Here is a 22,952-nt window from a genome sequence, read left to right on the forward strand (position 1 = left end):
TCAGCTGTCGAGGGGTGGTGGTTTGGTGGTGTTTGACAGGGTGCGCGCGACGTGTCTGAAGAGCGAGGAGGGATGCGGTGGGGAGGGGTGAGCAGAGTGCGCTATGTATTTGAGGAGCGGGACGCGCAATTACCGGGAGATTATAACTCGTTTGCGGCCATCCGGGAGTCAATGTGCATTTGCGGGAGACTCCCAAAACTTCCGGGAGACTTAAGATGTCTAGAATGACCTCCCGCCCTACTCATGATTCTCTCTTCATATAGCCCTATGCCCAGTGGCGTAGCGGACGGGCCCGTAGAGGGACCCCTTGCGACCCCAGCGCCCCCCAACCCCCTGTGACCGTCACAGCCCCCCTACACGGGAAGTATGAACCGCACTTATTAATGAAAGTGAAACCGAAAGCGTGCACATCATTTAAATAATCATATGGCATTATAGAGTAATCAGTGCTGTAGCAGATAGGCTGCGATCCCCGGATCCGAGTATGATTGCTGGATTTACATATGCCAAACGAACAGGGAAACAAGACAGGTTCCGAAACAAAAGTCTAGGTGTGAAAGCACCCTCAGAGAAATGCATCAAATAAATGTCATTTATCACACACGTCTGCGATACCTATATTGCATATACTATTATTATTTTGCGATATATTGTGCAGTCCTACTGGAAGCCCTTCTTACTGTTAGCTTGTGCACAAAAGAAATAAAGGAAATTCATGAGGGATTCATAACACCCGTTCCCTCTAAATCTGTTTCTCACTCTCTTCTTTTGCCTCTGTGTTTTTTGTTTTCTCCCTCAGAGTAGGCTGATACAGCAACATCTGGTTTTTGATAACTTGGCATGTCTTACTGTCCCAGTGGGATGGTTTGGGCTCAGTTGCATGCGCTGTTAAACGACAAATGAAAATCAGTTTGGCAAGGGATGTTTGAATATGATATCTCACCCTGTCTGCTCGCAGAGGACGACAACACAGGAGGGTTGTGTGTTTGTGTGCCAATTAGAAATCAAGCTACAGCACTTATAGCCTATACAAACACGCTACGAAAGAAAATGTGAACTCGATTTGACTATGAACTCGACCAATTAGTCAGCACTTTACTCTGCTGTTAAAACTGTGAGACAAAGTCACTTAGGAAATACTGTGAATTTCTTTTTCAAATGTTTCCCAAATGTTGTTTATCAGAGCAAGGAATATTTCAGAGTATAATACTTTCTCATTGGAGAAAGTTTTTGTTTTATGTCAGCTAGAATAATAACTGTTTAAAACGTTTTTAAAAGCCAGTTGAGGGTCAGTATTATTACCTCACTTAAGCAAGATTTTTTTCCGATTGTCTATAGAACCAACCATTGTTATAATGATTTGCCCAGTGCTTAACTTGTGAATTGGAAGGTCCCGGAACAAATCGGGTTGATGAGTCCGGCATGTTACCCGAGGATGAACAGTGGAGATGTTGCGCACAAAAGTGGAAGGGGGGGTTGTTTGTTGTGGACGAAAGTGAAGGGGGTTGGGGAGTCGCGGAAGAAAGTGAAAGAGCGGACAAGGGAGATTTTGACAGTTTTCGAGAACGAGAACGGCAAGTAGGGCGAGAGAAGATTTTCCACTGGTTAATTGGGCAGACACAAAAAAGGGTAAAAGGATGATCATAGTAAAAAAAATAAATCTCACCAAATATACCAAGTAGAGTCCGCCCAAGTAAAGTCTATGTGTGGGAAGCACTGGGTTTCAAACATAAGTAGTTTAAACTAGTTGAGGTCAAAATTATTTGCTCTAAGCTATAATATTTAGAAATGTATTAAAACATCTTCTTTCCATTAAACAGAGATTGGAGGAAAATATACAGGGGGCTAATAATTCAGGAGGGCTAATAATTCTGACTTTAACTGTTTGTGTACAATAACGAAAGACTCTAAATGAAAAATTTCACAATCAATGTACAGTTGAAGTCAGAATTCTTAGCCCCCCTGAATTATTTGCACCCCTGTTTATTTTTTCCCCAATTTCTGTTTAATGGAGGGAAGATTGTTTCAGCACATTTCTAAGCATAATAGTTTTAAAAACTTATTTCTAATAACTGATTTATTTTATCTTTGTCATAATGACAGTAAATAAAATTTTACTTGATATTTTTCAAGACACTTCTATACAGCTTAAAGTGACATTTAAAGGCTTAACTAGGTTAATTAGGTTAACTACGCAGGTTAGGGTAATTAGGCAAGTTATTGTAAAACGATGGTTTATTTTTGTAGACTATGGGAAAAAAATTAGCTTAAAGGGGCTAATAATTTTGTCCCAAAAATGTTTTTTTTTTTAAATTATTAACTGTTTTTATTCTAGCCGAAATAAAACAAATAACTTTTTTTTTTCAGAGAAAAAATTTTATCAGACATACTGTGAAAATTAAAGAAGAAAAAAATATAAATGGGGCTAATAATTCTGAGTTGAACTGTATGTATTGTTACTCTCTTTGCTCAATAAAGAAGTTCTAAAATTGGAGACAGTTGTAGGGCTGTTTCTCAAATGGCGCTTTTGTAAAATCCAAACCCCTGTCTAGACAAATCTGGCCCTCTCTTGCATTCATGTCAAATCTTAACTGGCATTAAAAGCTGTAAAATCTCGGTTATGGGATGGATTTTCAGTCTGCTAGACTTTGGCTTATCCTTTTCTCTCTCTGTCACCCCAGCTAATATCGCCTTACGTTGTAATGATGCTAAGAAGGTGGAGAAGATATTTGGGAAATTGGGTATTTTGCGAAAGTTTGCATCATTTAAATCTGCCAATTTGTGACAGGCCACTTTAATTTCCAGAGCTCATCCATATGGACGCCACCCAGAGAGAGCTCAGTTATTTGTTTGAATCATGGAGATGTGATCCGCGTTTCTCACTGGAGTGCTTTCAAACGACAGGACTCTGATCTTTAATTTATATGCCAAAACAGCTTTTAGCATTGCTGCCATCAAACAGAATGAGTCTGTTTCTGTAAATTTAGCTCTCGGTTTAGAAGCATGTAATGAGATGATGTTTTATGTGCTTGATCTAAGAATTGAACCGTTTTCATTTTTAGGGTCAGGTCATTCGTCAATGCAACGCATGTCAGTGTGGTGAGAAATTACAGATTGTTTAAAAGCAGAAACGCATAGTTTTAGTTAATTTGCTTGTTTTTGAAAATAATTTGATTTAGACTTTTTGATTTATTATTGATTTAAGATTGCACAAAGAATGTTGAAAAAACTTAACTCTCTGGGTTTTGAGGTGATTTTGGGACTCTTAAGAGGTTTTGACATGCCCTGACATTTGTGCTTATTTCAGCCACTTATTACATAATACTGACCAACATGTATTATTTTTGTATTCAGCACAAACTTTGCTACAATAACATGTGAGAAATATTGATGTACATGCTTGCATTTTTGTAGGAAACAAAATATTATGCGTGATTAGTAAGCTTCAGAGAATTTTTTTTGCTGAAATAAGGTCCAAAAAACCACACTAAATGGGCCTGAACAAGACTTTTGAGTATCCCGTCTTGTAGGCTAGAATATTTACTTCACAATTTTGTGAAAATTATTCTGTTCTCTCATTCAAAGAAAACATTACAGTGATTTACATTTTGTAAAATCAGAATTTTTAAATTCAGTTTTTGGGTCGTCTCAGCTGTATGTGTGAGTGTGACGATGGTCCTGAATAATTCACACCTGGAGAGACAAAAGACACTCCCCCACTGGCTAATGTTCACCTATCAAGGGACACTTATTGACCTGGCAACCTCAGAGGTTTAATTGCATTGGGAAGGGGTTCGATTCAAATTTACATTTCATTAGTCACATACACAGTCATACACGGTTTAGTATGCAGTGAAATGCTTATAATAATACTATCCCGCGGGCATCTTGATGTCAAATAACATCAAAAATGCAAGTCGATTTGAAGTTAAAGCATTGGTGTCCATTTGACATCCACATATTGATGCCCTTTTGACCACCAAAATAACAACAAAAATATTGTATTATAAGAAAAGTTTAATTCATCCGAAAGCTTAGATTCCAAATGACAAATTTACAATGGTTGTAAGTAGTGTATGTGAATCTCCTTGATGTTAAAATAACATCAAATTGACATCTATTGACATTGGCATCATGTTGACATTAATAAATTAAAATAACTGGGACAAATCTAATGCTAGGTCACCAGGATTTCTCCTATTGGCTGTTGCAAAATGCGTTTTGTTCATGTAGTGTGTTATGTTTTTGCAGTAATGTGAATGAGAAATGTAATGTTCTAAAACTTACTAAATAAGCATTTAATTCTACAGACGGACCTTGAAGTCTGTTAAAATAGGCACTTCTTACAATAGATATTCTAAACTGTACAAAATAAAGAGTTTTGTGCTATAAAATAAGAATTGTAAAACAAATTTCATAAATTACAAGATAAATCATAACTATAAAGTAAAATTAATTATTGTGAGGTATAGATTTGCAAAAGCTAAAGTGAAAATATTGTTCCAGAAACTTGCAATGCTTAGACAGAAATTAGCAAAAATGTGAGATGTTGACCCAAAATTTCATTATAAAACTCAGTATTTTTGAGTATAAATTTGGAATTCTGAGAAAGACATTTGGCGAATGTGTGCCACAAACTACATTAAAAAAGAAAAAAAAAATACGTTTTTGCCATAGCAGAAATGAAGGGTTAAAAACAATGTCCAAATTTTGAGATGTTAAATCAAAATTGTGACATCACACTTGTCGTTGTGAGATATAATGCCAGATTTGTATGCTATAAGCTCAAAATACAGTCCACATTGTGTATATTGAGTAAAAAGTCCTTGTTGTGATATTAACTCAAAACTGAGATGAGAAGAACATCCGATTACTGCTAGTGAAACATTTGTTTAAACAGTTGAACACAAAACTGTTAGCCGTCCTAGAATAAAAATTATTAGCCAGCTAGAATAAAAGCAGTTTTAAATTAGTTAAGCCATTTTTAAGCCAATATTATTAGCCCCCTAAGCAGTATTTTTTTCGATAGTCTATAGAACGACTTGCCTAATTACCCTAGTTACCCTAAGTAACCTAGTTAAGCCTATAAATGTCACTTTAAACTGAATACTATTGTCTTGAAAAAGATCTAGTGAAAGATTTATGTACTGTCATCATGGCAAAGATAAAATAAATCAGTTATTAGAAATAAGTTATTAAAACTATCATGTTTAGAAATCTGTTGAAAAAAAAAATCGTCTTTCCGTTACAATTATCAGAAATTGGAGAAAAAAATAATACAGGGAGGCTAATAATTCAGGAGGGATAATTATGCTGACTTCAACCGTACATTGTTTTCTAAACTATCCACCTGTTTTCTCCTACAGTGGTACATGATCAGCATCGTCCACATCTACAACCGTTGGAGGAATAGCGAGATCCGATGCTACGTCAATGGCCAGCTGGTTTCGTATGGAGACATGGCCTGGCACGTCAACACCAACGATGTAAGTGTTAGAGCCGCTAGCAAACCTTTCTCAATCTTTCCATCTCAGTCTGCCAAAAACCGTAAACTTCCAATCAACTTTATTTTCCTCAGCTTACGAAATATTGCACCTGTAGGGTGCGAACGATATGCGATTAGATAAAAGCTTGTCTCTGTGGATGAAAGCGATATAGATTAGCCGTAGCTCTTCGCTTCCTTAGGCAAACCTTTGAAGTGCATTGTGTGTAGACTATAGCTAAAGTAAATCAGAACAAGATGACCAGAAGATAGCGAGTAAACGGCTCCAGAGGGCCTTTAAAGAAAACTCTCAATCTGTTCTACTGATAGAAAGCTCCACTTTTATTTTTGGTGTTTTTTTCTTTTCTTTATCTTTATACTCTTTCTCTCTCTTCCTGCAGAGTTATGATAAATGTTTCCTGGGCTCGTCAGAGACTGCGGATGCTAACCGTGTGTTTTGTGGGCAACTCGGAGCTGTGTACGTTTTCAGCGAGGCACTGAACCCCGCACAGATCTTTGCCATTCATCAACTCGGACCGGGATATAAGGTATAGACCCTGAAGCATTGTTTTCAGAACTCTTTAATGTGTTTTCAGAGATACAATCAACAAAGATCAGCCTGGACACACTACTATTTCAACCTGGTGTTAGTGGGAGGTCAAATGCATCTTTTGTAAGCGCTTGTGTTTGGATTTTGATGAAACAATTATTTTAGGCTTATTTTGTCGAGCCATACAGCACTTTTGTGGGAATGAAATTTAAATGAAAACAGTTGATCCTTAGAAATACTACAATTACACTGCAAAAAAGAAATATTAAGGAATTAATGGAAGTAATAAAATGTAAAAAAAAAAAAAAAAAAACAATAAAAAAATTAAATAAAAATCTTTAAAGTTTCCTATTTACACACTTTTAGAAAACTGATGATTCCAAATGCAGCTAACAAATTATATATATATATATATATATATATATATATATATATATATATATATATATATATATATATATATATATATATATATATTTTTTTTTTTTTTTTTTTTTTAAAGAAAAAAATTCTTAAGGGACTAATAGTATTGACCTTAGCAATAAAACATTACTGATATTATAAAAAAGTTTTGTTGTCTATCTCAGTTGTAAGAGCAACAAATAATAACTTGACTTCTAGTTGATCATTTGGGAAAGTGGCAGAAGGTAGATTTTTCTGATGAATCATCAGTTGAACTGCATCCCAATCATCACAAATACTGCAGAAGGAACCTGCATGGACCCAAGATTCTCATAGAAATCAGTCAAGTTTGGTCAAGGAAAAATCATGGTTTAGGTTACATTCAGTTTAGGGGCGTGCGAGAGATCTGCAGAGTGGATGGCAACATCAACAGCCTGAGGTATCAAGACGTTTGTGCTGCCCATTACATTACAAATCACAGAAGAGGGTGAATTCTTCAGCAGGATAGCGCTACTTCTCCTACTTCAGCCTTCACATCAAAGTTACTGAAAGTAAAAAAGGTCAAGGTGCTCCAGGAATGGCCAGCCCAGTCACCAGATATGGAGATTATTGAGCATGTCAGGGTAAGATGAAAGAGGCATTAAAGCATCAAATCCATTGAATTTTGATGAACTCTGGGAGTCCTGCAAGAACGCTTTCTTTGCCATTCCAGATGACTTTATTAATGAGTGATTTGAGTCATTAGATATATGGATGCAGTCCTCCAAGCTCGTGATTATATTTTATTTTGGTAAAGTAAGCGTAATCTAGAAACCCTTGCCAAATAAATGAACAAATAGGGTATGGTATGAACAATTTCTGGCTTGACTGTAGATATAATATTATTCTTCTGGGAAATACTTATTCATTCCAGCCAACAAAATCAACATTAAAATAAATTCTCCAGAAGAATAACATTATATATACAGTCAAACATAAAATTATTAATGACATGCAATATTCATTCAATTGAAGTTAAATTATTAGCACACACATTTATAATTTTTTATTTTTATTCCATTTTTTTATCTAGCTAGTTGTTTAGTTGTCTAGTTAAACCTTTAAGTTACACTGGATATTAACTGCAGATTCATTGAACTATAATCTGCGCATCTCTGATCGTAAAATAGTACGTTAATAGTAACCGTTTTTATACACACATCCATTTTCTTGTCGGCTTAGTCCCTTTATTAATCCGGGGTTGTCACAGCGGAATGAACCGCCAACATATCCAGTTTTTACACAGCGGATGCCCTTCCGGCCGCAAACCTTCTCTGGGAAACATTCACACACACACTACGGACAATGTAGCCTACCTGATTCACCTGTACCGCATGTCTTTGGACTGTGGGGGAAGCCCACGCGAATGCAGGGAGAACATGCAAACTCCACACAGCTTGACCCAGCGAGCTTCTTGCTGTGGGGCGACAGCACTACCTACTGCGCCACTGCTTCGCCCTTAAACGTTTTTAAATGAACATTTATTTATAAAAACAAAAGTTTGTCTTTAGACAACATTTTCTTCATTTTCAAATAGATACAGAAAGCAAAAAGACATTTTAGCTTTTACAGTTTCAGTAACAAGATAACAAAAAGGTGCGACTTCAGTCTAAATGGCAGCTTTGTTATGTTTACTTGGCTTTTTTTTTCGCACTGTGCAAAGACAGAATAGCATCTACTTTCCCTAGATTCGGGCGATCGCACTGTGCAAAGACAGAATAGCATCTACTTTCCCTAGATTCGGGCGATCCCGCCTTGCCTCCAAAACGCGGCCAGCTGCAATGAATGAGCGTTCGCTCGCACCACTTGTAGAAATGAACAAGATTCTCCTCTAAAGACGCTGCAGTCGTGGAAATAAGTGATCTTGTTTCTTCCAGAACGATAGCAGATTTTTCTTTGATGACTCCTCTAACTGAAACTTTTAACAGTAGGCTACTCTTGCACTTCATCCATTATTTTAGGCATCTCATCTTTCCATTCTGCAAAGCCCACTCTCTGCTTTTTCACTGGTCCACTGCCATGTCCCGCTACATCCACCCGCAACCCACCCGCAATTAATCATAATGTTTGTTTTTTTTTTTTTTACCCGACTCGCCCGACCAGCAGATTATCCGCAGCGCACGCTGATATAACCAGCATCCGTGCATCACTATTGGGTAATATTTGAAAAATGATATAATAATGTTCCAGAGTGCTTTCAGGAGTGCAGCATTGAATTAGAGCGCTAACATGAGGTTTTTGTTTCCAGGTGGACTGATATGAAAGTAATGTGTCTTGACTTTTGTCTTGCATTCATGCAGTCTGATTCCCCTCGATTTTTGTCTCAGTGAACAGACATTTGCTCGGTCCTTCTTTCTGAAGCTGAAACATGCTGAAGTACTTTCTCATTCCAGCGGCTCTGCATTTCCCTGACAGAGCCGTTAATAATACCTGATGTTCCCCTGTCTTCTCTCTCTCCCGTTCATTAACCGGACCCTCACCTCTGTCTCGCGGCTCTACATGCACGCTGGAGCTGATTACTGCTTCAGCTTGATGGCCCGAAGTGTTTATGTCAAAGCAGCGCTTGACTTAGATGAACCCTTAAAAAAATCCCTGCTCACTACAGAAAAGAGGATGGATGAGTGGTGTTAATGGCTGTCTTTCTTTCTGGTTGACTAATTAAATGGATAGTTCATCCAAAAATGAAAAATTACTATTCATTTACTCAACCTCAGGCAATTCAAGACGTGTTTTTTCTGCCATTCACTAGAATTTTATGAATCACCAAGGGTCACTGTTTAGCTAAAGCCTAAAGAGCTTAGGAATCTACGTCAGAGTGAGTTGCAGTCAGCCATGTTTGTGGCTATTGAAGTCATAACAGAAAAAGCAGACCGTTTTATAGTATAATCTTTTGGAAAAACATCTCACAAACACTAAGAATAAAGTGGACTAACTTGTATACCTTTATAAACGCTTATAAATAAGCATTTTATAACATTCTGTGTCCAGCGATGAAGTATAACTGGAGAAGCCGAGCACAGACTAAATAAATGAATGCGTTTATCTGTAACTGACAGGGCATCAACAAGCTGCAGCAAGAAAACATTTCCAGAGATGATTTTCTTCATTTTTTGTAGTGCAAACACTTACCGTTTATTTCTGATGAATGTATATATGATACAATAAATCAGATTAAATACCCAGAATGCATTGTGTTGTAACGACACATTCCCGTTCTCTATTGAAGGCAGGCCTGAAACGATTAGCATAAAGCCTAATGGTAACAGGGACTGCCTACACACCAGTCCATTCTTCTAAGGAGAACTATATGACAATGAGCGTGTATTCATTCGACTGCAGCTCTGTCGCCTCCCTGCAAGAAGTCGAGGTTCGAGTCGCATGTTCTCCCCGTTTTGGTGTGGGTTACCTCAGGGTGGTCCGGTTTCCCCCATAATCCAAAGACATGTGCTATAGGTGAATTGAATAAACTAAATTGTCCATAATGTGTGTGTGTGAATGAGTTTGTATGGGTGTTTCCCAGTACTAGGTTGCAACTAGAAAAACATATGCTACGTAAAACATATGCTGGAATAGTTGGCGATTTATTCAACTGTGGTGACCTCTAAAATGGAGACTAAGACTAAGGAAAAAGAATGAATGCTTATACTTGGGTTTTTTTAGCAGTGAAAAACCTTCAAATATTCTAGCAAATGTAAAGGCAGCAGCTGAACCCACATATAGGAATCTGAGATATGGTAATATATGCAAAGCACATATTTAAAATACAAGTGCATGTTTAAATTTCAAAGATGAAAAATATGTACTAATATGCAACATGTACAGTTAAAACCGGAAGTTTACATACACTCTAAAAAAAGGAACATACTGTAACCATTAAAAAAAAAAGGCTGATGGTAAATCCTACTAAACGTTTACTGTCTTAGGTCCGTTACGATTACCTAAATCATTTACATTTGCTAAATGCCAGAATAATGAGAGACTTGTTTTTTTTGAGGATTGTTTTATTAATTTCTAGACAGTCAAAAGTGTACACACAATTCCTTGGTATTTTTTTAGCTTTGCTTTTAAACTGTATAACTTTGGTCAAATGTTTTGGGTATCCTTCCACAAGCTTCTCACAATAGTTTGAAGGAACTTTGGCCCATTTCTCCTGACAGAATTGGTGTAACTGAATCAGATTTGTAGGCTGTCTTGCTCGCACAAAATTTTTCAACTCTGCCCACAAATTTTCTATAGGATTGAGATCAGGGCTTTGTGATGGCCACTCCAAAACATTCACTTGGTTGTCATTAAAGCACATTTTAACTAATTTGACAGTATGCTTAGGGTCATGGTCTGTTTGGAAGACTCATTTGTGGCCAAGTTTTAATATCTTGGCTGATGTCTTGAGATGTTGCTTCAGTATTTCTACATAATGTTCTTTCTTCATGATGCCAACTATGCTGTGAAGTGGACCAGTCCCTCCTGCAGCAAAACAGCCCCACAACATTATGCTGCCCCATACTTCACACTTGGGATGGTGTTCCAAGGCTTGTAAGCTTTCCCCTTTGTCCTCCAAATGTAACACTGGTCATTATAGCCAAACAGTTCAATCTTAGTTCCATCAGACCACAGGACTTGTCTCCAAAATTGATTCTTATTCCCAGTGTAATTAAGCAAATTGTAATCTGGCTCTTTTTTGTTGTTGTTGTTGATTCTGGCTTGTTGATTTTTTCCATGTTGTCACACAAGGAAGCAGTGTATTTGAGGTTTTCCAATTAACTCAAATGTTGTCAATTAGCCAATCAGAAACTTCCAAAACCTTGACACCATCATCTGAGCTTTTTCAGAGGCATAATAATCTTATTGTACGTAAACTTGACTTTCAAGAAAAGTTATAAAAAATTCTCAAAAAATATATATTTCCCATTATTCTGCTATTAAGCAAAACAGAAACAAATGTGATAATCCTAACCTACCTAGAAGAGAAAACGTTTAGTCATATTAACATCTGACTTTTTAAAAATGGTTATGTGTCTTTTTATACAGTGTATGTAAACTTCTGGTTTCATTTGTGTATTAAATTTCAAATTGCTAAAATGAATAGTGTGAGGACCAAGTAACATCTCTGGGCTCTCCTTTTAGACCGGACCAAAATAGTATCTATCTATCAAAATAGCACCACTGTCTTTGTAGTTCTACTGAACAAAAAAAAAGTCACCTATATCTTGTATGGCCTGAGGTTTAATTTATTAATAGGACATTCTCGTCTTTGGATGAACTTTCCCTTTTAAAAGTCTGCTTCTGGGAGGGAGGGAGAGACAGGAGCAAAGAGGGGAAATCCATGCAGTCACGTTAGATTTTTCTCACTTAGCTAAAAAATCTCCCTGCGAATGTTTTTCTCCAGTCAAGCGCGAGGCTCCCTAATTTGAACTAAGCTCTTTGAAAATGTGTATACGGGGCTTGTTTACCCGGGTCAGATGATCTGATGATTATAAGCAGCTTTTGTTTACTCCAGTCAGATGATGTGTTCGTACATTAAGCCTAAATGGACAGATGATTAACAGCATCTCTCAGTGCTCATTGCGCTGCTGTTTTATGCATCAGACTGAGCTCAGCTGGTTCACGCTGCTGATCAGTTCATTTTTGAAGTTTTCTCAAGGCCATGGGATAGATAGATAGATAGATAGATAGATAGATAGATAGATAGATAGATAGATAGATATGTTGTATCTATCGTATAGTATTGTATTGTATAGTATTGTATCTATCGTATCGTATAGTATCTATCGTATAATTTCGTATCGTATTTATCGTATTGTAAAGTTTCTATTATAGCGTATAGTATCTGTCGTATAGTATTGTATGGTATTTATGGTATTGTATAGTATCTATCGCGTAGTAACGTGTCGTATTGTAAAGTATCTATAGCAACGTATAGTATCTATCGTATAGTATTGTATTGCATTTATCAAATTGTAAAGTATCTATTGTATCGTATAGTATCTATCGTATAGTATCATATCGCATTTATCGTGTTGTAAAGTATCTGTTGTGTTGTACAGTGTCTTTTGTATATTATTGTGCCAATCGTATAGTATCTGTTGTATTGTATGGTATCTCTCATATAGTATTATATTGTATCTAGCATATTGCATAATATCTATTTTATAGTATAGTATTGTATCTATTGTATAGTATCTATTGTTTCATATAGTATCTATCTTATAGTATTGTATATATCGTATCGTATAGTATCTATTGTGTTCTATAGTATCTATTGTATAGTATCGTATCGTATAATATCTATTGTATCGTATAGTATCTGTCTTATAGAATCGGATCATATCTAGTGCATCGTATGGTATCTATTGAATTGTATAGTATCTAACGTATAGTTTCTATTCTGTGATAGTACTTTTCGGATCATCTGTTTTTGTATTGTATTGTATCATATTGTATCTATCGCATTGTACCATCTGTCCGTCCAATCATCCATCCACCCATCCATCCATCCATCCATCCATTCATCCATCGTTCTATCTATTGTTCTATCGTTCTGCCCGTCTACCCGTCTATCTATCTGTCCGTCTGTCCTTTCGTCCGTCTGTCCGTTCGTCTATCTATTCTATTCTATCATTCTATCTATTGTTCTATCATTGTATCTGTCCCCATCTATCTATCCATCTATCTATCCATCTGTCTATCTATCCATCTATATATCCATCTGTCTGTCTGTCTATCTATCTATCTATCTATCTATCTATCTATCTATCTATCTATCTATCTATCTATCTATCTATCTATCTATCTGTCTATCTATCTATCTATATGTCTGTCTTTCTGTCTGTCTGTCTGTCTGTCTGTCTGTCTGTCTGTCTGTCTGTCTGTCTATCGTTTTTTCTATCATTCTATCTATTGTTCTTTCTACCTATTTATAGTTCTTTCTATCATTCTATCTATTGTTCAGTTGTTCTATCTATCATTCAATCTATCTTTATATCCGTCGTTCTTTCTATCTTTCTATCATTCTATCTATTGTTCCTTCTTTAATTCTATCTATCGTTCTGTTTATAAATCCATATATCTATCTGTCTGTCTATCCGTCCGTCCGTCCGTCCATCCATTTATCCCAGACAAATATATTGTCAGCCAGATTTTGTGTCCTCCACGTCTCTATTGCGTCAAAACGGTTTCCAGATCACAACTAGGTCAGAAACGCATTGACTATGCAGGAAGAGTGAGAGTGAGAGAGAGCTCATTAATATGGCCGTGTGGTCAGACGCTGCTGCTGCTGTAATCTCGCTCAGCGTTCCAGCAAACTCACACAGCATTCATCTTCTCCGTCACCGAGGGCAGAGGAGCACCAAAAAACTCTAGCAGCTGTCTGTGAAATGGGTCGTCCACTCATCCGGGCACACTTTTCCCTTACTGTCTCTCTCTCTCTCCATTGAGTCCCTGGAGAGGACAGCTGCACCAGCCGCAGCGACATAGACGAACGGCATGGCTTTCACACACTCGGATGATCTATAGAACTCATAAACACACACGTACACACACAGTCCTCCAGACGGCTCTCTCTGCCACAATGCCAAGTGCCCCATACCTCACATGCTAATTACCACAGAAACACACAGCCAGAGAGCAGCTTGTTGGCTATCACATGCTGACCAGACATCTGGACTTCCTCTGGTACAGAGATCAGATCCACACCCAGACCTTCACTGACCAGCAGACAGCTTAAAGGGGTAGTTCACCCAAAAATTTTAATCGCCCTTCACTTGTTCTGAATCAGTTTGACTTACTTTCTTCTGTTAGAAGATGTTTTGAAGATCGCTGGAAACCTGTAATCACTGATGACCATAGTATTTGTTTTTTTTATATTATGTAAGTTTATGATTACTGGCTTTCAGCTTGTTTTTTGTTCAACAGAATAAAGAAACTCATAAAGGTTTGGAACCATTTGAGGGAGAGTACATAGTGAGTAAATGTCCATTATTGGGTGAACTGTCCTTTTAAGCACAAGTACGCTTCAGTTTGTATGCTAGAGATTGTGTTCAATAGAAGTGATGTACTGTAGATTGCATCATCAGCGCAGAATATGAAATGTTATTTTTGGGAGGCATAACATGCCAAAAGCTGTGTTTATTTTAATTTTAATGAAACGAGTTAAGGGGGATCACATTACTGCATAAACAAGGACAAGAGCCACACTTTAAAAATGCTTTTCTTAGTTAGTTTATGTCTGGTTTGTTGTCCAAAAATCAAACAATTCTTAAATCAAGAAGAATTTTCTCGACAAGTAAACAAGTATTGTTTTGTTTTCAAAATAATATGTCAAAATTGAGTGAGTTTTATATGCCATTGTGTTAGTTAAATAATCTAATTTCCAACTGAAGACAATATTATTTCACTTAGGTCACTTGTTTTATTGAAAAACTCACTTATATTTTAGTTAATATTTCTAAAACCAAAGCAACTCCTTTCTAGGAAATACTTCTTGGTTTAAGAATGTTTTAGATTGTTGGACTAGAAATAAAACAAAAACTTTTTAAAGAGAGATCTACAGAGTGGATGGCAACATCAACAGCATGAGGTATCAAGATATTTGTGCTGCCCATTACATTACAAACCACAGGAAAGGGCGAATTCTTTACTAAGGATAGCGCTCCTTCTCATACTTCAGCCTCCACATCAAAGTTCTTGAAAGCAAAGAAGGTCAAGGTGCTCCAAGATTGGCCAGACCAGTCACCTGAGATGAACATTATTGAGCACGTCCTTGGTAAGATCAAGGAGGCATTGAAGATGAATCCAAAGAATCTTGATGAACTCTGGAAGTCCTGCAAGAACACTTTCTTTGCCATCTCAGATTACTTTATTAGGCATTGCAGAGATGTATGGATGCAGTCCTTCAAGGTCATGGGAGTCATACACAATATGAATTCTTTTTTCACTCACCATGACTTTATATAAATATTCTATATTTATATTACACTGTACATTATTTCAGCTAAGTGACAAGACTTTTATCTAAGCAAAGTCAGACCTTACTGTCCTAATTAAATAATTAAAAATCAAGGCATGATCATTTTATTTTGGTGAAATAAGCGTAATCTAGAGACCTTTGCCTTTCATATAAGCCACTTCTGATACTGTACCAAATGAATAACTAGAAGTCAAGTTATTATTTGCTGTTCCTAAAACTTGTATAGGTAGCAAGAATTTTGTCACGTATGCAACTAAGAGAATAAATTTTTGCAGTGCAGTGTGGGAGAGTATCTTCTAGCTTAGCTACATTTTTCAGTAGCTTGACAGTAGAGGTTTTTACGGGTACAAAAATGTGTTCTTGAACTAATAGAGACCCCGAAAATGTGCTGCACAAAACTGACCCGGACTTGTATGTTATTTGAAAATGAGACCCAATTCTGGAAAATTTCTTAAATTTCTTACAAATCCCACTGCACACGATCGCCACAAATTGACAGCAAACAGCTATTAACAAGTATTAATAAGTTACAATTAAAAAAAAGTATGACTTAACCATAAAAACTCAGTATTTAAGTAGTTTCAGCTCATTTTTAAATAAGTAGTTTTTTGAGTGTATATTGTGCAGCCATAATACAGAAGTAGTACATCCCATGGCTTTCCTTTTGAAAGTTTTGGCCCCGATGCCCTAATATATGTACAATCTGCACATAGTATTCTAGTTTTATATATTGCGTATTTGTTTTTATGCATAACTCCTTGTTGAGTGTTACATTAGCAAAAAAGCACAGTACACATACAGCACACAGAGCATGCTTAACATTACGTACCAGAATGCATTGTGCTTCACTTGACCTTTGTTTTCAAGTGTGACCAATCAGCCATGACTTTTAACATCTTTTCCTTGACTTCATTATTTGATCAGACCTCCAAAAAGTTGACATTTTCACACCAAACGGGATGAATAATGCAAAATAATTGTTTTTCAAGCAGATGGTGTTTATTTCACCGTCAAGACTACTCGGGTCATGTGACAGCAGTGCAGCTGTGCTGAAGTGTTTACAGTTTCGTAGAGCAGGGGCTGAACTCAAAAGATAAGGAAATGAGCAATATTGAACACTTCTTTTACCACTTGAAGTGTAATCACAGTCTTTTACATTGTAATAACTAATCTTGGGTGGCACGGTGGCTCAGTGGTTAGCACTGTAGCCTCACAATAAGAAGGTCGCTGGTTCTAGTCCCAGCTGGGCTAGTTGGCATTTCTGTGTGGATTTTGCATGTATGTCCGTCAGTTTCCTCCTGGTTCTCTGGTTTCCCCCACAGTCCAAAGACATGTGCCATTGGTGAATTGGATTAACTAAATTGGCCAGTACTGGATTGCGGCTGGAAAGACATCCACAGGGTAAAACATATGCTGGAATAGTTGTCGGTTACTTCCGATGTGGCGACCCCTGATAAATAAGGGACGAAATGAAGGAAAATTAATAAATGAATGAATTAAAAGTGATGTCACGTCTTCGTTTCAGGCTCAGGCTCAGGCGCACTTTGTATTAAAAAGCCCAACTGAACCATGCTCTTGCACACCTCTTCTAAACAGGCCAGGGCCGGCCAACTAAACCTCGCCTGGGCCCCGATTCAGAGCACTCACACATGTCAAACGGACTGGGAAACACGCAACCCAAGCTCATTTTGAAAACGTTGCCCCGCGGACGTTTCTGGCCGGAGGTACGTACTGCCGCGTTTAGTTTTTCTCGAGCGAATGCTGCGGGGCGGTGTGGCGCCGCTCCACTCCTCCTATTTGCGCTCGCCGGCCGACGGCTCGCCTACAAGTGGAGGGCTTTCCTGCTGCTACCAGTTTGTCCGCTTAGCTCGCAGCGTTACGTCGGCGAAGCGGAGGCCCGGAGGAGGAGGAGCCGGCCGGGGGACGATCGAGATCAGGAATCAGAATCCGAAAAATAAGGGTGAGAACACGGCGGGATCTGAAAACGCGGTCGAAATCAAAGTCGAGGGCTTTTGCTTTTTTTTTTTTTTCTGGACAGCTTTTGCAAACCGTCGCTTGGGTTTAGGGAAGGAGGAGGAGGAAGAGGAGGGCAGGCGGATCGGCCGATTGGCCAGCCAGTCGGACGAACGGTCGCTCCACAGCGGCCTCCGGCGGCTTTTCGCGCGAACGGCGCGCGTTCCTGAGAGGCGCTCAAGATGCGAAAAAGCACGCACAGCGGCCTCTCACGGATCCGCGAAAACAAAAACCGCTCGAATACGTACCTCCCGGGACGTATTTCGCAGTCCGCAGAAACGTCCGCGGGGCTACGTTTCCACAATGAGCCCGGGTTGGAAACACGCCTGGGCATGGTTCAGATAACATATTGGGAGTGCACCCTTATTCCATTATTTATCAGGGATTGCCACAGCAGAATGAACCGCCAACTATTCCAGCATGTGTTTTATGCAGTGAATGCCCTTCCAGCCGTAACCCAGTTATGGGAAACATCCATAAACTCACACATTCACACACACACACACACTCATTCATTCACTACGGACAAATTTATTTCTCCAATTTACCTATATTCACCTGTCTTTGGACTGTAGGGGAAACTGGAGTACCCGGAGGAAACCCACACAGACACAGGGAAAACATGGAAACTCCACACAAAAAATGCCAACTGACCTAGCCGGCACTCGAATCAGTGACTTTCTTGCTGTGAGGTGACAGTGCTAACCACTGAGCCACCGTGCTGCCCTAAATATATCATATTTTAACAAATATTTTAAAATACAAACATGACAAAGATAATTAAAAACAAATGTGTGGTCTAATTACTAACAGCATACACTAATTACTGCATAAAAGAACTAATACGCTAACTACTGTAATTAGCACACTGACAACAACATAGTGCTTTTTATTGCTGTTATTGTGTTTCATTTTACAGTGGTATTGGTCTTTACATGACACAAGGTAGCATAGTAATAGTCATAGTATTGTTTAATATTGTTTAATACTTACATGGCCTTATTTTCATCATCAGCAAGTTGTTCTTGAACTAATGAAAGTTCATGAAACTTTTTGAAAATATTTATTTGTTCCTATTTTCCCCGTTATTTCTGTATTTTTGTTAATTAGAGTGCTGACAGCATGCTGTGTTTTAGCTTCTCTTTGCACGCTAAAACCTCTCATGCTGTTCTTAATAATGCTCAGAAATAATGGAAGTGTGTGTGTGTGGGGGGGTCTGCTGTGTTGTGAAGTGGACACATTGGCAGCAGGTTTGAGGAAAACTGCAGTGAATCACAGCACCAGTGCAGAGGCTTAATGCGCATCGCACTGTTTTTTTGAAGAATTGCTCAGTGTGTGTGTGATTGTGTTTGTGCTGCTCCTCAGAAGGGCTGCTCTGGACTTGTCAGGCATGCTTTTTGATTGTGTGTATGTGTATATATATATATATATATATATATATATATATATATATATATATATATATATATATATATATATATATATATATATATATATATACAAACACACAGTTGAAGTCAAAATGATTAGCCCTCTTGTGGGGTTTTTTTCATTAATTTTCAAATATTTCCCAAATGATGTTTAACAGAGCAAGGAATTTTTTCACAGTATTTCCTATAATATTTTTTTTATTCTGCAGAAAGTCTTATTTGATTCATTTTGGCTAGAATAAAAGCAGTTTTGATTTTTTAAAAACCATTTTAAGGTCAATATTATTAGCAATATTTTTTTTTCGATTATTCACAGAACAAACCAATGTTATACAGTGATTTGCTTAATTACCCTAAGTCACCTAGTTAAGCCTTTAAATGTCACTTTAAGCTGAATACTAATATCTTGAAAAATATCTTGTCAAATATTGTATAGTTTCATCATGGCAAAGATAAAAGAAATCAGTTATGAGAAATGAGTTATTAAAACTATTATGTTTAAAAATGTGTAGAAAAAATCTTTCTGTTAAACAGAAATTGGGGAAAAATTATAAAATAATTTATTTATTTATAACTTAATAAAGTGTATTCAAGATGTACAATGTATTAAAAGTTAGATTTTTTAATTAATTTAAAATTATAATTTAATAAAATGAAAAATAAAAAATAACATAAAAATAAAACAATAAATATCTTACAAATAAATTAAAGGTAATAACACTAAGTATATATATAGCATGCATATGAATAAAGCATGCACAGTGCTCAGCATATATAAGTACACCCCTGACAAATCTATCTTTTAAATTCATACTTTTAATTGGATGCTTTACAATATTATATTTGTGTATATAAGATTAGTCAGTACTAAAGCCAATCTGGGGCTTATCTAACAATATAACGCTCCGAAAACTAGTACACCCAAATTTATATGTTATAGAAAAATATGAAATACAAATTTAAGAATCAAGAGATGCAAAACAAATTGAGAAATTTAGTTGAAATTTTGTTGGTTGTAATTTATTTTTGGAATATTTTGCTTGAATTTAATCGGATTATCTGTTAATTTCTAAATATGTTTGGTGACTAAAATATTATTTTAATAAATATATCTGTTTAATAAATCTGTTTTGTTTAAATGCACCAAAATGCCTTTAATAACTGGGAAATGGATTCAAATATTCATTTTCAAAATGGGCTGTACTCTATTATGCTGAGCACTGTATATATGCTATACAGTATACTGGTATGTGTGTGAATGTGTGTGTGTTTACAAAAAGTTAATAAAAACAGTTTAGAGAGAAATGTAAAAATAATCTAAAAAAAATAACACAACAATACATTGTTTTTTTTAAATTGGTTTAAACAGAAATGATAAAAAAAATAAAACCCATTACTATAAAAATTGCATTAGTAACTAAGTTTGGCTAAAATAGCTCAGCTTTAGATTTGTGTTCCTTTAGTTTTTTTAATGATCTTTTAAAGACAATATTGAGCGGTCCAGATTCAGGTTTTGTGTGCAATATAAAATATATATAAAAATATAAAAAAAATGTAAAAATTATGTGGGGTTGAGCATGACTTTGTTTATTGGGGTTTGATTAATAATAATAATAGTAATAATAATTCCTTACATTTCTATATCGCTTTTCTGGGCACTCAAATCGCTTTACACACATGGGGGGAATCGCCTCATCCACCACCAGTGTGCAGCATTCACCTGGATGACGTAATGGCAGCCATGCATGAAGCCAATTATGGTATGGGGATGGTTAGGAGGCCATGATGGACAAAGGCCAGTGTTAATTGGCAAGAATGCCGGTATTAAACCCCTGCTCTTTTACGAAGGACATCCTGGGATTGTTAATGACCACAAAGTCAGGACCTCGGTTTAACATCTTATCCGAAAGACAGCTCTCACTGAGCAGTATAGAGTTCCCGTCACTGTACTGGGGCATTAGGACCCACACAGACCGCAGGCCGGGTGCCCCTTGCTGGCCTCACTAACAACACTTCTAGCAGCAACCTAGCTTTCCATGTGGTCTCCCATCCAGGTACTGACCGAGCGCAGCCCTGCTTAGCTTCAGTGGGCGACCATGTGAGAATTGCAGAGAGCTAGCTGCTGGCTGATTGGTTTTAATGTCATGGCACTGGTTGATTCATTGATTGATTGGTTGATTCATTCATTCATTCATTTTCCCTTCACTTTAGTCCCCTTTTTATCAGGGGGTTGCCACAGCAAAATAAATCGCCAACTATTCCAGCATATGTTTTACGCAGCGAATGCCCTTCTAGGTGAAACCCACTAATGAGAAAAACACCCATACACTCCTATGTTTACACATACACTACAGCCAATTTAAATAATCCATTTCACCTAGAGCACATGTCTTTGGACTGTGGCGGAAAGCGAAGCACATGGAGGAAACCCACGCGAACATGGGGAGAACATGCAAACTCCACACAGAAATGCCAACTGGCCCTGGGACTCGAACCAGCGACCTTTTTGCTGTGACAGTGCTAACCACTGAGCCACCGTGCCAACCCCTGATTGGTTCATCAGCAAAGTTTCGTTTAATTATTATTTATTTGTTTATAATTTAGAGATGATGAATGAATTGAATTGAATTGAACTTCAATTTATAAAGTGTTCGGGTCAAAAAGCTAATCAAATGGCCAAAAATCTTGTCATGCAGAGTCAGGAGATTCAGCGTGCTCTTATATAAATCCCTCCGATGAGAAGTGGCTCAGAGTGCTTTACATGAGAGAGATTTTGCAGATACATGCACATTTACACACACACATACACACACTCTCGCCTGCGCTCAGAGCCATTAGTTAAATGGCACATTTCTGCAGCCAGAGCTTCATTAAGATAATGTACACCTGTGTGTGTGTGTGTGTGTGTGTGTGTGTGTGTGTGTGTGTGTGTGTGTGTGTGTCTGTGTGTCTGTGTGTCTGTGTCTGTGTGTGTGTGTGTGTGTGTGTGTGTGTGTGTGTGTGTGTGTGTGTGTGTGTGTGTGTGTATGCTTCAGTAATTAAGGGTTTTTATTATTGTTATTACTATTACTGTTATTATCAGTCCTCTGGGAGTCAGCCCAATCCCTGGTGCTTTACACGAGCCACTGCCAAAAGAGAAGACAAAACAAAATGCGAGGATGTTACTAGGAATGGACAATATCTTATTGTTTGCAAAACACTGGTAAAATTCTCTCCATGCTCAGAATTTTTATCCTCCCACGTTCATGACAATAAAGCCTTCCAACTGGAAGTGAATCTGTCAGGCCTGTATTGTGTGACAAAATATAATAGTAATAAAACTATCTGACATCATTTTACTCTAAATTCACTTTGGTCTTGACTTTTATTTGTGACCAGACGTGGTACCCAGCGGGCACCTTGATGTCAAAACCACATTTTTAATTTTAATTAAAGTAAAGATAGAACCTCAATCTGAAGATGAAGAACTTTATTGTCTCTCGATAGATATTAATTTACATCATTAATATTGATATGCACTCTCTGGCCACTTTATTATAGTTGAAGTCAGAATTATTAGCCCCCTTTTGATTTTTTTTTTCTTTCTTTAATATTTCCTAAATTATGTTTAACAGAGCAAGGAAATTTTCACAGTATGTCTGATAATATTTTTTCTTCTGGAGAAAGACTTATTTGTTTTATCTCGGCCAGAATAAAAGCAGTTTTTAATTTTTTTCATAGTCTAAAGAACAAACCATCATTACACAATAACTTGCCTAATTACCCTAACCTGCCTAGTTCACTTTATTAACCCAGTTAAGCCTTTAAATGTCACTTTAAGCTGTATAGAAGTGTATTGAAGAATATCTAGTAAAATATTATTTACTGTCATCATGACAAAGATAAAATAAATCTGTTATTAGAAATGAGTTATTAAAACTATTATGCTCAGAAATGTGTTGAAACAATGTTCCCTCCATTAAACAGAAATTAGGGAAAAAAATAAACAGGGGCGCAAATAATTCAAGGGGGGCTAATAATTCTGACTTCAACTGTATTTATATGTATATATACTGTATATATATATATATA

The 22,952-nt window shown here is 37.1% G+C and overlaps 2 protein-coding genes across 51 annotated transcripts in view; one reads left to right on the forward strand and one right to left on the reverse strand.

The window, feature by feature from the left end:
• LOC147842141 (uncharacterized) overlaps positions 1 to 22,952 on the reverse strand; it is a 1,078,568-nt gene that overhangs the window by 809,560 nt on the left and 246,056 nt on the right. The window lies entirely within an intron of this gene.
• The window catches only part of nbeaa (neurobeachin a), a 320,618-nt gene that overhangs the window by 161,796 nt on the left and 135,870 nt on the right, over positions 1 to 22,952 (forward strand). For all 50 annotated transcript variants that reach the window (XR_015500347.1, XR_015500348.1, XR_015500350.1 and 47 more), the window contains 2 exon segments: positions 5,367 to 5,486; positions 5,884 to 6,030. Coding sequence is in view for 46 of the 50 variants with exons in the window: in XM_087269435.1 (XP_087125561.1) it covers positions 5,367 to 5,486; positions 5,884 to 6,030 (267 nt within the window). In the remaining 4 variants the exon portion in view is untranslated.

Source organism: Danio rerio, chromosome 10 (genome assembly GCF_052040795.2).
Source record: "Danio rerio strain M-AB ecotype USA chromosome 10, GRCz13ab, whole genome shotgun sequence".
NCBI lineage: Eukaryota > Metazoa > Chordata > Actinopteri > Cypriniformes > Danionidae > Danio > Danio rerio.